The sequence below is a fragment of the Syngnathus leptorhynchus genome, chromosome 1 (assembly GCF_054491065.1).
Source record: "Syngnathus leptorhynchus isolate UIUO chromosome 1, UIUO_Slep, whole genome shotgun sequence".
In the NCBI taxonomy this organism is placed as follows: Eukaryota; Metazoa; Chordata; class Actinopteri; order Syngnathiformes; family Syngnathidae; genus Syngnathus; species Syngnathus leptorhynchus.
In genome coordinates this window covers 15,419,344-15,431,587 of record NC_141195.1, presented here as the reverse complement: position 1 = coordinate 15,431,587, position 12,244 = coordinate 15,419,344, and the positions used below count along the sequence as shown (strand labels likewise).

The window sequence follows — 12,244 nt, the reverse complement described above, 5'->3', positions numbered from 1 at the left end:
TATGTGAATGCCAGGGTCCAACCCTTTAGCGATGAGAAGGCCGCTTTTACACAATTCCTCAAAAGAACCAACAAAGAATAACTATAATGGAAAATTCTTTCATAAAATGAGAGGTGCTGACCTACAACAAATGAATAGATCGAGGACTAAAACACAGTTATTGCATAGCACTCGTGTAAATATTATGTATAGTAATAATATGAAGAACTGCACATTGCAACTTTGGAGAACTGATGGCAGGGCTTGTGTCACAAACCGCAGAATATTATTTATGAACAAAGCATTCCGTACAGCTAGCTCTTCCATTGTTATTAGAGTGAGTAATGGGACCATTTTGAAATGATTGTCTAACTTTTTTTTATTTTATTCATCTATGCCAACCATGTAGTAGTAACAGGCAAAACAATGAAATGTTCTTCCATTGGACGACTGAAGGTCAATAATTAACCTGTACATCCACTTTTTGAAGTTGTGTGCCGTGAAATTCTTTCCAATATGAATATTGGCTCAATATAGGTTGGGAAACACCGCTATGGAATACTGATGCATGGATGCAACAAAACTGATGATTGATAAAAGACCAATATAGTATGTGCCATGGGTCAGGCAAAATAGGCTCCAGTTTGCTTGTGAGTCTACAAAAGTGAGGACAAGTAATAGTATATATAAATAAAAGGTGACAGAGAAATGTTTTTGAAGTTCCTGTTTTAAAGTCACCTCACAACACATTCCTTTTCAACATGACTTGCACAATCATGCCCTCAATGATGAATCCTTTTTTTTTTAAACATCATTCTTGTTTTTTTTTAAACATCAAAGTAAGTCACGTAGCCTGAAAGGTGCCGGTGTGTTGAAATTAATTTTTGGGTATGTTACCTCGCTGCTCGGGTGACAGCTGCTCTTGGGGCAATTGGGAGAGGAAGACTCCAACATCATCAAGCGCCTTGGTCACAACAGGCTCTTTGGCTCGTACATCCCGCCTGAAGCCCTGCGACAAGACATCCGCACGCTTCATTTGGACATGCAATGCAAATCTATATTGCGATGCGTTTTGGGGGCAAAACAGAACTTGCATAAAATGGGATTTTAATTGAACCTGCAGTACTTCATTTTCCATTTACTCATGCCTTTGATTTGCATAATGTCACAGCAACTTGAGGTCTGATTATGTTGATAAAAATATAACGAGATGGTTTGGGGTGTTGGACAATTATTTGAGAAGTAAACTTACAATTTATTATTTAGGGACCATGTAACATTTTTACTCTTTTACAAAAAAGATCTGCTGCTTGTTTTATGGTCATGTGACCTTTCTACTATGTATATGCTATGGGTGAAAATGGGAACATTTTTGAAAAGGTTCACAAGAGACAGCAATGTTGATGAATTGTTCCTTCGTCACAGTATACAGGGTTGCAGAAACAATTGCTTGTCCTCCAAGCTCTTATCTACCCCCACTTTTAACCAACCAACCAAACAAACAACCAACCAAACAAACAAACAAACAAACAAACAAACAAACAAACAAACAAACAAACAAACAAAACATTCCGTCTGGTTTTCTTTAAAATCAAGCTTTTCTTTCTGTTTGATGTTAGAATTATGATTCGCCAAAAGCTTTAATGAGTCTATGCTACTGTAGCCCATAAGTGATTAAACAAAATGCCCAGGGCAACAACACAGCAAAAAAGGTGGGTGCCGGAGTAACATTAAACTTTGATGTCAAGTAGAGGGCCACAAAATACCCTCATGTGGGCTGCAAATGGCCACAGGTTTAAGCAACCACTGCATTTAATCCTTTGTCGGTTCAAATGTTCTTCTGTAAACACTCCCAAAACTACCCCCACCGCCACTAACCAAGTCAAATTTTGCCAAGCACACGTGTACTGTATAACAGGTGCGGGTCAACCTACCCGGTGAGTGTCCAACTGGTTCTGGACAGCAGGGACGTCACCACCTACAGGCATCTCCCGCTCCAGCTGCTGAGCTTTTAACCTCAACCAGTTCAGCAGCTCCTGCAGCGACATATGCAGCCTCTTCCAAGGTGCCATTTCGTAGTCCAGGTGAGCCCTTTAGAACCCAAACGGATACTCAGTCATCCCTACGCATGCATTCATTAACCAAGTGAACATATTCAAAGCATCTTTTTAAGTTTGCCTTTCCTTTACCTCATGCTGAGAGTCTTGCTGCGCAGATCAGTCCAGCGTTGGTTCATGTTGTTCAAACGTCTGTGGAGGAGGACGGCATCCTCTGAGTCCTCCAGTGAGCTCAGAACCCTCTGGCCTTTCTCATCAAGGGAATGGTATAGCTCCGTGTGGCCATCAATCTCAGCCTCTAGGTCCTGGCAACACGGAGATAGTCATCATGGAAACACAGCAAGAGGCTTTCTCGTGCATTTGACCCCTCAAATATGCAGAGAAATTGTAGCACATCTGAAATCTAATATAATTGAGTCTCAAGTTTCAAGTGCATGTTGAACTACCCGAGAAAGAAATTACGTAATTAGGGCTTCAGTACATTAGCGAGCGTGCCCCCTAGAGGCTGTGAGCCAACGACATCAAAACAATCCAAAGGGATCATGCAATGCTTTGACATCCCTGTCACCAGAGTTGTAGGAATTTTTAAAGTTGGAATCTTCCTATGGGAATCTATAGGAAGAAGCAAAACATAAGGAATTTTAAAGTCGTTGGGAGAAATATATTGAGGCATATTTTCTGACTCGCGACTAAAACAACCAAATTTCATGTAAATGCAATCGGACATGACAAGCTCATTGCCTGAAAGGGTTACGCAAGAATTATTTATTATTATTTTATTTTTATTTATATTTATGATCTTATTTTTTCCTTTAAAAAAGGACATTTGCAAACATTTACTATTACTTTAGAATATTTAATTAATTTACATTTGCACATTTCTGCATTGTCGATTAAAAAACAAATCATGTAAAAACATGTTTTTCATTCAATTCTTCAATTTCGTTATAAAACAATCAATTAATAAAATGATCTTTGGATGCAACCCATAACTCATCATTAATATTTTTGTTCTTCAATAAAAGCATTGATTATTCAATAAAAGGCTTGATGATAAAAGGAAAAGGCCAGCATGCTCCCACATAACCATTAAAATATTCAGCAGTTGGTATCTTTATTAGCTTTATTAGCAAAGAAACGGTAAACTTGCATAAATCTTGATGATATCCATTTTGATTGTAGTTAAAATATAAAAAAAATATATATATTTCCAGACTAAAGAAGAACAGCAGTTGATGGAAAGCTGACAAAGTATGAAGACTAGTCGATGAGCTCGGAGAAACAGAGAAGAGAGTTTTATTTTTTTGCCGACCTGAACTTGGTAGACCTTTCTTCGTAACATGCTGAAAAAACGTCACGAGTCCCGCATGTAAACAAGGAAAGAGCTGCACCATCTATAGCGTCTTGTCGTTCAGGGAGATTAGCTCCCAGTGGGTGAAACAATGTCATCTGTTTAGGCGTGTACGTATGTGTGTGTGTGTGTGTGTGTGTGTGTGTGTGTGTGTGTGTGTGTGTGTGTGTGTGTGTGTGTGTGTGAGCGAGAGTGTGAGCGAGAGTGTGAGAGAGAGAGGAATGGAGAGAGACGTGGACAAGAAGCAAAGAAATGAAGGAAGACATAAAAAAGAGACAGAACTTGAAAGGATGCAACCAACTAGGAGCGCACTCATTTTCCAATTAAATGTTATCTGCCCGCAGTACTGAAGCATGTGTGTGCGTGTGTGTGTGTGTGTGTGTGTGTGTGTGTGTCCCCCCCTGGAAATGAGACTGTGGTGCAATCCGCCATTCTAATTGGGCACAGAAGGCTATCTCAGCAGTGCATACAGGGCTGCTGTTGTGCCCAAGGATCTGCCAGTGTGATGTGAAGGATGTGTGAAAAGGCAGGAATTTGAACCAGCATGTAGTGGAAAATCATTTTCCAAAAGACTTTTATGTGTGCGCATATCAATTATGCGTAATGTTCCGCCAGAATGTGCGTGTGGGAGGGTCAAAGGTCAAAATCTGTCCTCTGATAGAACAGAGCTTTCACTTTTCAACGCCCACAAAGCCCCCCCCCCCCAATTTGTCTGACAGGGGCCAATCAGATTTCGACATGTTGCCGTTTCAGAATTCCTGTCGCGCCAGCCAGGGCGGCAAGTCGAGACTTGGGGCCTGAATCAAATCATGCAATGTTTTTGCAAGCCCAAATGACCATTTCACAATTTGACATGTTTGCACTGTGAGTCTGCTTTCTCCTACACGCAAGTTAGGATCATAGACAGGTATAGTCGAAAAAAAAAAAAAAAAAGAACAATTACAACAGTATGTGAATTTGCAAAGAGTGACCAACCTGCCATTGTGCCAGAAGATTGCGGGCTGCCTCAGGATGCTCTGCCAGTTTCTCTTCATTGGTGGCATCTATTAGAACATTGCATGTTGTCTCAGCCTCTGTCAGCCAGTTTAGGAATTTATCTAGATCCAGGTGGAAATGCTGCAAAAGCTTCAGAGCCGTTTCCAGAGCTGACTCCCTCTCAGAAACGCTGGAAAGGTACAAAGATACACACCGAAGATTTAAAAAGGATGGATTTGATATTACAAAAGTTCTAACCTGGTTAACTTCATTTTGCACTGAAACCAAATGAAAGGCATGAAGGTCAAATTTCAAAAACTCGAATTTCAAACATGTTATTTGAGCAATATGACTGACTATTAAAAGCAGGAAAATTATTAGCATACGAAATCTTGAACCATGGATTAGGACCATGTAGACAATGGACTGAGTTGGTTTAATCTCCAGCACTTGCTACTTTAATTTTGATCAAATTACTAATGTATCGTTTGCACAATTGATTTTTTTTTTCTTGGGGTGGTGTGTCTCCGAGACTTCCTGCTCGGACGCTGTTTACCAATCAATTGCAATTTCTCCATGACATCAATCAAAAAACAAAGTGTCAAAGTGTCTCATTTGCTTTAAATTCAAATGTGTTGACTCTTTCATTTTGAGAGTTAAGAGTAATTATTTCCCATTTGGAGGCCGCACTGTCCTTGGCATTTGCCTAATGGGCGCAACTGCGCATGGTAACAGTGTTGGGAAAATGTGCACGTACCGCATGTTGATGTGTGTCCAGATGGCCATCATGTTGTCATTAATTTGGCTCACTTTATGCGTGTCGTCGTTGGCGTATTGTGTCAACAATTTGTCGGCCAACGCATTGGTTTCATCCACTTGACCCTGCCACTGTCGCAGGTCGTTTGCGAAGCCCTGAGGGGAGGAAAGTCGAAACCACCAACAACAATAATAATGAATTACCAATCGGGTAGCAATTAGCTGGCACAAGCAGGAGTGACCAAACTTTGTATCGAGCACACCTTAATTTCAGCATTCTGTCTTGCAAGAGCATCCACTGTGTAGGTGACCTCCTGCCAGGACTCCACCCTCTCGCTGGCTCGCTTGATGAGAGCCTCCGCCCTCTCTTTGGAATTTAACCACTCAGTGGAGTCCTGCAGCATGTTGTGAAGCTGCTTGTTCCTGGCTGAGAGTTTGGCCAGAGAGTCCTCCCAGTGTGTCTGAAGCCGGTCAACTACCAGACAAAATGTCACGTTAGCAAATTCCACAGTATACTTTTTTTTGTCAAAATCACAAAAGGTATCTTTAAATAAATAGAGTAGGAAAATCCATTCAGCACAATCATATAAACGTTTCTGCCCATAAACTTGTGTTGTTTTAGTGAGACTATAAGGATCATGTTAACATTATAGTGGGGGAAACAACTCGTCCATGCCATGCTGGATTGTTTACTGCACTTCTACTTAAGTACAGAATGTTTTTTTTTTTTTTTTTGCCACCTCTAACCAATTCTGAATGTTTCTTACTGCGCTCAGTGATAGCGTTCCGTGTGTCCTGGTTGCTGCTTTTGTTCTTTAGGTTCTGTGCTGCAGTGACTTGTCTCTCCAGCAGAGGGCGACGCTGGTCTAGCTCCTGCAGGGAGGCCTGGACCCAAAGTAACAACCTTTTAGGATTTTCTGCATGTCAATTGGTTACCGTCCATGACCGAGGATAAGTGGTTTGGAAAATGGATTGCTTGATGAATACAGAGGACCCCTGGTGCCAGGCTTGAGAAGAAGAATATCGAACCAAGTTTAGTTATCTGAACCCTTCAATGAATGAAGAAATAAAGAAATTGATGAAGGGTATTTTCAGGTTCGACTAAACGGTAGGGTACAGATGACCACTCCATGTATTGATGTGTATGCTTGGATAAAAGGAAGTACGAGTTGGTGACCTTGAGCTGGCCAATATTTTCATTGATGTCATCCAGGTCAGCCACCACTACGCGCTTGTTCTGTACCATGTTGTCCAGCATGGTCAGCCAATCGGTGAGCTCCGCCCAAGACTTATTAAACTGTGCCAGGGCAGCAAAATCAGCCTGGGAACTCCCTGTGAGCATGTCACCTGCAGCACACACAAAGTTACATACAAATGAGTTCCAAAAAGCGTAGTGTTGCATTTTATAGTAATATGTCTTTTGACGGCTTACTGGATTTCTTGGCCACAAGGAGGTTTTTCCTTTCTTGATGCTGCCTCAACAACTCCAAGATGACAGTCCAGTCGTCTCTCATCTTCATGAATTTGGCCTGTTGCCACCAACACATACACAAACAAGGCATCATCTTCCCACAAAAATTCTCAGCATGTTCAAGGTGTGCTTTGCATGCGTGTTTGATTGTCACACCTTATCTGATTGATGTGGAGTAATATCTTTGTACAACTGGTTTGTTCGCTGAAGAACGGATTCAACTTCGGGCTGCTTGACTTGGACTTCCTCAATGAGCTGCCAGAATATACAAACAATGTGCATTATTTACACAGCTCACCACGCACATCGTGAAATGTGTGTCTATGTATGTCCTACACCAGGTGGGGGCTCATCTGGACTGTGTTCCAGCTGAGTTCTAGTTCTGGACACCCAGACGGACAGATAGTCCAACTGAACATGGAGCCTTTCCAATTCCTTGAGCAGACTCTCAATCTCCAGCTGTCGTTCAGGCAGAGCCTTGGACACCTAAATGAGGACAAAGTGGTGGATAAAAAGTTACCACTAGACTGCATGAGCACAACATTCATTGCATCACAATTGTTTGCGTCCTAGCCTCGGGCAGCGTTTCACCAGCTAGCTTTAAAGTTGAACAACCCTTTTAAATGACACAGTTTCAGAGAATTCTGATTTGTGCATGCTAACCTGTTCCCAGCGAGTGTTGATGATCCTGATGTCTTTTTGCTTGTCAGAAGGAATCTGTCGCATGTTCAGATCCACCACTGCTGCTTTCTTGCTGGGAAGTTCCTCCACGCACGTCTGACACAAATGAAGGAATATACACACACTCAATTCAGTAGATGTAAAAAAAAAAAAAAAAAAGAAATTGTAACATGTATGAAGCATAAATACTTTTGCATTTTAGACAATATGGACAGAGAGCAATTTTGGAATGATGATAAGGTGTGGGTACCTGCACTTTGCCTAGCGTGTCTCGAATGTGTTGAGGCTCAGCAGGCCGCACAGGAATGCCCAGAACCCCCTCTGCCTTGTCGAGCCAACCTAACATCGAGCCCAGGGTCTCCTGTAGATGTGCTGCTGTCGTGTGGGCTTCCGCTGATCTGCAGGACAGGACGTCGCTGTCATTATGGCATCGGTAGCGTTGTTGTACCCATTGTTTTCTCCTTCCCCCCTTGCTCTCTCAACTTCTATTCATCTACCCTCTCAATCAGTGGTGCTGGTGAAATGACGTGCACTATAAATCACCGAATGATTGCATGAACAGGAACTAAAATGTGGGTTGACTAATAGCGTGCAAAAAAGAAGGTGGCACTAAAACATAAATGTGAGCCGCGGTGCTGTAGAAGAATGCATGTTGACAGAGACAATCAAATCAAATCCCGACAAATTGAAGTTTTGCGGTTCTCCAAAAATGGTTGCCTTCAAACACACACGCATACACGCACGCACCTTCTCTTGCGCTCGTTGAGCTGCTCGCAAACATGTGCCCAACGAGCATTTAGGAATTTGAGTTGTGCTCGGAGGCGGGAGACATCATCTGGTGTACTCATCCGGCTGATGTCCTCGCCTGCAGAGGTCACTTGGTTCAACACCACTTTCTGCAGTGGTATGGCTTCTGTCAGATCCTGTAAAAGCACAAACACAATTTTATATTTTCTATATTGCTCTCAAATGACTTGAAATTAAAATAACAGGCATTAAATTGCATGTTCACACACGATCGTAATATGGTGTTGAAAAGTAGGAGAAGTCAGCACCTATCATCACAATGCGCTGAAATGACTCAGATGCACAGTAATTTTATCATATGACACGATTCCTTCTTAAATCATACAGAAGCTCCCAAATTGCATTGTTTTTTGGGATAGTTTTTGTTGCTAGCATTTCAAATTTGCACCAGATGCAATTTGGCTGCTCCCGGTTAGTAGATTATCTGTTAGCGAGAGCGGTTAAGATCTTGCTGTGTGCATAAACCTAAATAGGGCAGTAGGACTAAATCAAGAGCTAGTTGGTCTCACGCCGAACATTGCTGTTGCTTTAAATCCAGAAGTTGACAAAAGATCTGTGGAGAGCTTTAAAAATAAATATGCAGTCAATGCATTCGAAGAGGTTGGGGGGCAGATTGGGCATCAACTAGCAGATGGTCTCCGATGCATCACTTTCTGCGCATAAGCAACCTGAGAGCTGATCACAGACGCCCACAAAGTGGACTGGACACGTTTCTTTTGATCAGCGACTTCAGCTACCTTGGCCAACTTGTGCTGGCTATCATTCAGAATCTTTATGGTTTCTAACTTTGTTAGAGGATAACCTTCCTTGACAGTTTGGGCTGCAAATTTTGCCAAGTAGTGGTCGCACTTTATCATCTTGGCTATTTTATGTTGGGTATTATTTAAAATAAACAGGGTAGTTGTGATTCCAATTTAAGGTTTTCACAATTCCATTTTTTAAATTATAGCATATCCCTCATTTCCCTCCTTTCATTTTTGTCTTCAGTAAATTAAAAGCATGTTTTATTGTATGCTGTTCTCAAACTTATTTCCATTAAGTACCACCTCAAAAAAAAAAAAACCTCAGCTCTACAACAACCATCATTGTGAAGAACATAATATAGTGGCACAGTGTAAAAACAAGTCAGACTGAATTCCTAAAAAGTATATTTTACATTATTGTAAGCCAATGAACATGATCACGGTGCCTAAATATTGGGAAAATAAAAACAGGGCCTAAATAATGATTTAATTCAAATATATTTCACATGGGAAGTGTACCGAAACAAATGTTTAAAAACAAGCATTCCATAAAGATGCATTGCAAATGTGTTGAATTTAGAATTAAAAGTAATTAGAATGCAAGGGAATTGGCAGTGATACTTTTGCATGCCACAAGAGAGAGCCAGTGTAGCATTAGTGGTAATCGTACCACACAAAACCTTTGTGCCAGGTATCAATACGGAATGAGCGTTTGAAGTATTAAGTATTCCAGATCAAATATCTGTCCGAAATATATAGTGTATCGTGTATGTGATACCTTGAGGTGCTGCCTTTGTGCTGCTGGCTCGCTCTCGGCCATCTTGAGTGCACCCTCAGCCTCATGGAGCCATTCTTCAAGCTCCCTCTGGTCTGCTACAAACTTCTGCCACTTGCTGTTGCATTCCTGCCAGCGCCTTCAAGTGCAGTAACACACACACACACAGCATTCAGTTTTCGTCCATCTCCCTCGCGTTTCTTCTTGCTTACATGAGCCGGTCTTTGTGCAGCTTATTCAGTTTGTCCCAGTTGGTTCCAAGAAGGGTGGCACTTTCGTGGATCCGCTGGCCCTGCATAGGTCGGGCACCGGATGCCGCTTCCTGTCTGCGAGACAGCGCCACCTCCACTGGACCACGCAGTTTGTCAATGATTGCCTTCACTTCCTGTATGAGCATAGCTAGAGGTTATAATCTACTTTTTTTAAATTATGTTTCCCAGGTTTGTTGGTGAGCCAGCAAAGTGGCACTTACCTTTAGGCAGTGCTCCTGCTGAGGTAAATTATAATAAGCTGCAGGCCAGTATTCTGGGGAGTTCAGTTTGAAGTCTGCCTCGGCCACGGAACGTAACAGCGCCTGCAGCTCTGCCAGGTAATCCTGTATATGCACGTAAACACACACAAATGAGCATGCACCATATTAACAAGTCTGGAGTTGAGCATGTGTCCCACAAATATGGAGCTGATTTAAAAAAAAAAAAAATCTATTCTTCTAGAACACAAATTTCTACACAGAATTATTCATGCAGTTGAATGACCTTTCTGAACTATATACAACAAAGATTTCCAAAATCCCAGATTACTACTATCAACACATTTAGGCCAAAGGGCGTGTGAGTGGAGATAATGTTGGCAATTTCGTTCTCAAGTGCATCCCTCTTAGGTGAGAAGAGTCTGGGCTCACTGACAATGACACTGACAAAAGATACTCAAGTTCCTTCGTTTTCACAATGACCCTTCATACTCGGACAAGATCCACATCTCCACGTTCATCCCCAACATAAGAGCTACTTAACACTAACACAACACGAGGTATACTGACCAGTGAGAAGTTAGTTAAAGACAAGTGTCGTACATTTTATCTGACAACATGCAATATGTTCTCAGATCAAACAAATCAGATGTATGTGGGTGGGATGCACATGGTTAGATGAAAGGGTACATACGTCGTCAGTGATTGGCACAGCGGCAGACTGCGGAATGTTGGTTGGCATGCGGTGAGACAGAACCACACAAAGAAACCAATGAGATTCAAGCGGGATTTTTCTTCAAAGTAACATTTTACACTTGATGAAGAGACTCAAACAGGAACTGCCATTAGAATTTGACCAAGGTTATGACTAAAATAACTCATGATTAATAATGGTAGAAAATAGCAATCGAGGGTCAACTATGTAGAAGCATTAACTTTCATTCACTGCCATAGATGTTCGTCGTTATCAACTGGAATCCAACCACTTAGTTCCATTAGCCAATTTTCAACTGGTAGGTGTGAAAAAGGGTTTCATACAGCTTGTCTGTAAAATTAGGATTTGTAAACTACTGTCATGATATAATAGATCCCTGTAGGTGGCGGTGTAGCATCGTTTTGAATTTTAAGATGAGCACAGCTTTTGCATTGGGCCGAAACCTCATCTCATAATTTGCAATTTTTTTTACTCTTGCTCATCAATCCACGTGTTTGTGTTATTGTTTATGATTCACCAATATTGCACTCTTTCCCAATGCAATGTTAATGGTTGCTAGATATGACATTTTTAGGGTCTCCTGAAAAGCGATAATTGCGGAGATTTGAAGATTACGTCTAACACCAGTGATATCTGACAATTTATTTTACTTGCCTAACACAGCCTATATTATAAATCATACTATATTAACTTTTACAGGTTAACATGACCCAGCCATGGAGCTCGTTGGTAGACCGATTCATTCAATCACAGGAGCGTGTCCTGTTTTTTTTAAACAGGTGTAAATACAACTACATTCTATTTGGGTCATTTAAATATATCTGCAATTCCCACGGATGTAAACATTTTGGCACCAGGGCTTTAAAATGGGACATTTGAGTGCACGGATGGCAAGTGTTAGTAATAGTTAGCTACTCACACAGTGCAGTAGGAAACTTGCGTTAGTATGGCGTTTCAATTTTTCTGTTAGCATACAGTAAGAGTGGTGGGGCCTACTGGAACTCACACATTGTCTTTGAAAGGGTTTGAGCTTGCTCTCCACCTCAGCCCAGCGTGTGTTGAGCTGGAGCTGCCGAGGCTCCACGAGACTGGCGGCTCCAGCCTCTGAGAGCTGATTGGCTAAGCCCTGCAACTCCTTAAGCGCCTCCTTCTTCTGGGACATCTGTGAGACAATTTCCTAGTGGGCGAAAACCAACCAAGGGCGTCATTGATTTATTGATTTATTGTGGGAGGAGCAGTCAGCGACTTGTACGGGGAAGCATAGTAAGACAAGTACGGCCGGGACAATTCTTGAGACTTTATTAGCATTGATGATGAATACAATCACTGGAATGTGTTTGTGTGGGTAGGGAATGGGACAAGAAAAAGCATGCGGTCAAAAATAAACGAGAGCAGTGAGGAATTTCGGTGACGACAATGACAGGCAAGGCTGATGTCCACTTAGCGAAATGTCATAGTGATCATC

The 12,244-nt window shown here is 41.7% G+C and overlaps 1 protein-coding gene across 6 annotated transcripts in view; it reads right to left on the bottom strand.

Moving 5' to 3' along the window:
• dmd (dystrophin) overlaps positions 1–12,244 on the bottom strand; it is a 94,379-nt gene that overhangs the window by 24,077 nt on the left and 58,058 nt on the right. For 4 of the 6 annotated variants that reach the window (XM_085905605.1, XM_085905572.1, XM_085905588.1 and 1 more), the window contains 19 exons: positions 11,786–11,956; positions 10,759–10,785; positions 10,068–10,190; positions 9,808–9,980; positions 9,599–9,734; positions 8,018–8,193; positions 7,521–7,668; positions 7,253–7,366; positions 6,926–7,075; positions 6,746–6,844; positions 6,551–6,647; positions 6,296–6,465; positions 5,886–6,003; positions 5,382–5,593; positions 5,120–5,274; positions 4,363–4,552; positions 2,169–2,341; positions 1,914–2,070; positions 877–988 (listed from right to left, as the gene is read on the bottom strand). In XM_085905605.1, coding sequence (XP_085761731.1) covers positions 877–988; positions 1,914–2,070; positions 2,169–2,341; positions 4,363–4,552; positions 5,120–5,274; positions 5,382–5,593; positions 5,886–6,003; positions 6,296–6,465; positions 6,551–6,647; positions 6,746–6,844; positions 6,926–7,075; positions 7,253–7,366; positions 7,521–7,668; positions 8,018–8,193; positions 9,599–9,734; positions 9,808–9,980; positions 10,068–10,190; positions 10,759–10,785; positions 11,786–11,956 — 2,701 coding nt within the window. The remainder of the gene's footprint in view (positions 1–876; positions 989–1,913; positions 2,071–2,168; positions 2,342–4,362; positions 4,553–5,119; positions 5,275–5,381; positions 5,594–5,885; positions 6,004–6,295; positions 6,466–6,550; positions 6,648–6,745; positions 6,845–6,925; positions 7,076–7,252; positions 7,367–7,520; positions 7,669–8,017; positions 8,194–9,598; positions 9,735–9,807; positions 9,981–10,067; positions 10,191–10,758; positions 10,786–11,785; positions 11,957–12,244) is intronic. The other 2 variants (XM_085905580.1, XM_085905597.1) reach the window with 1 other exon arrangement.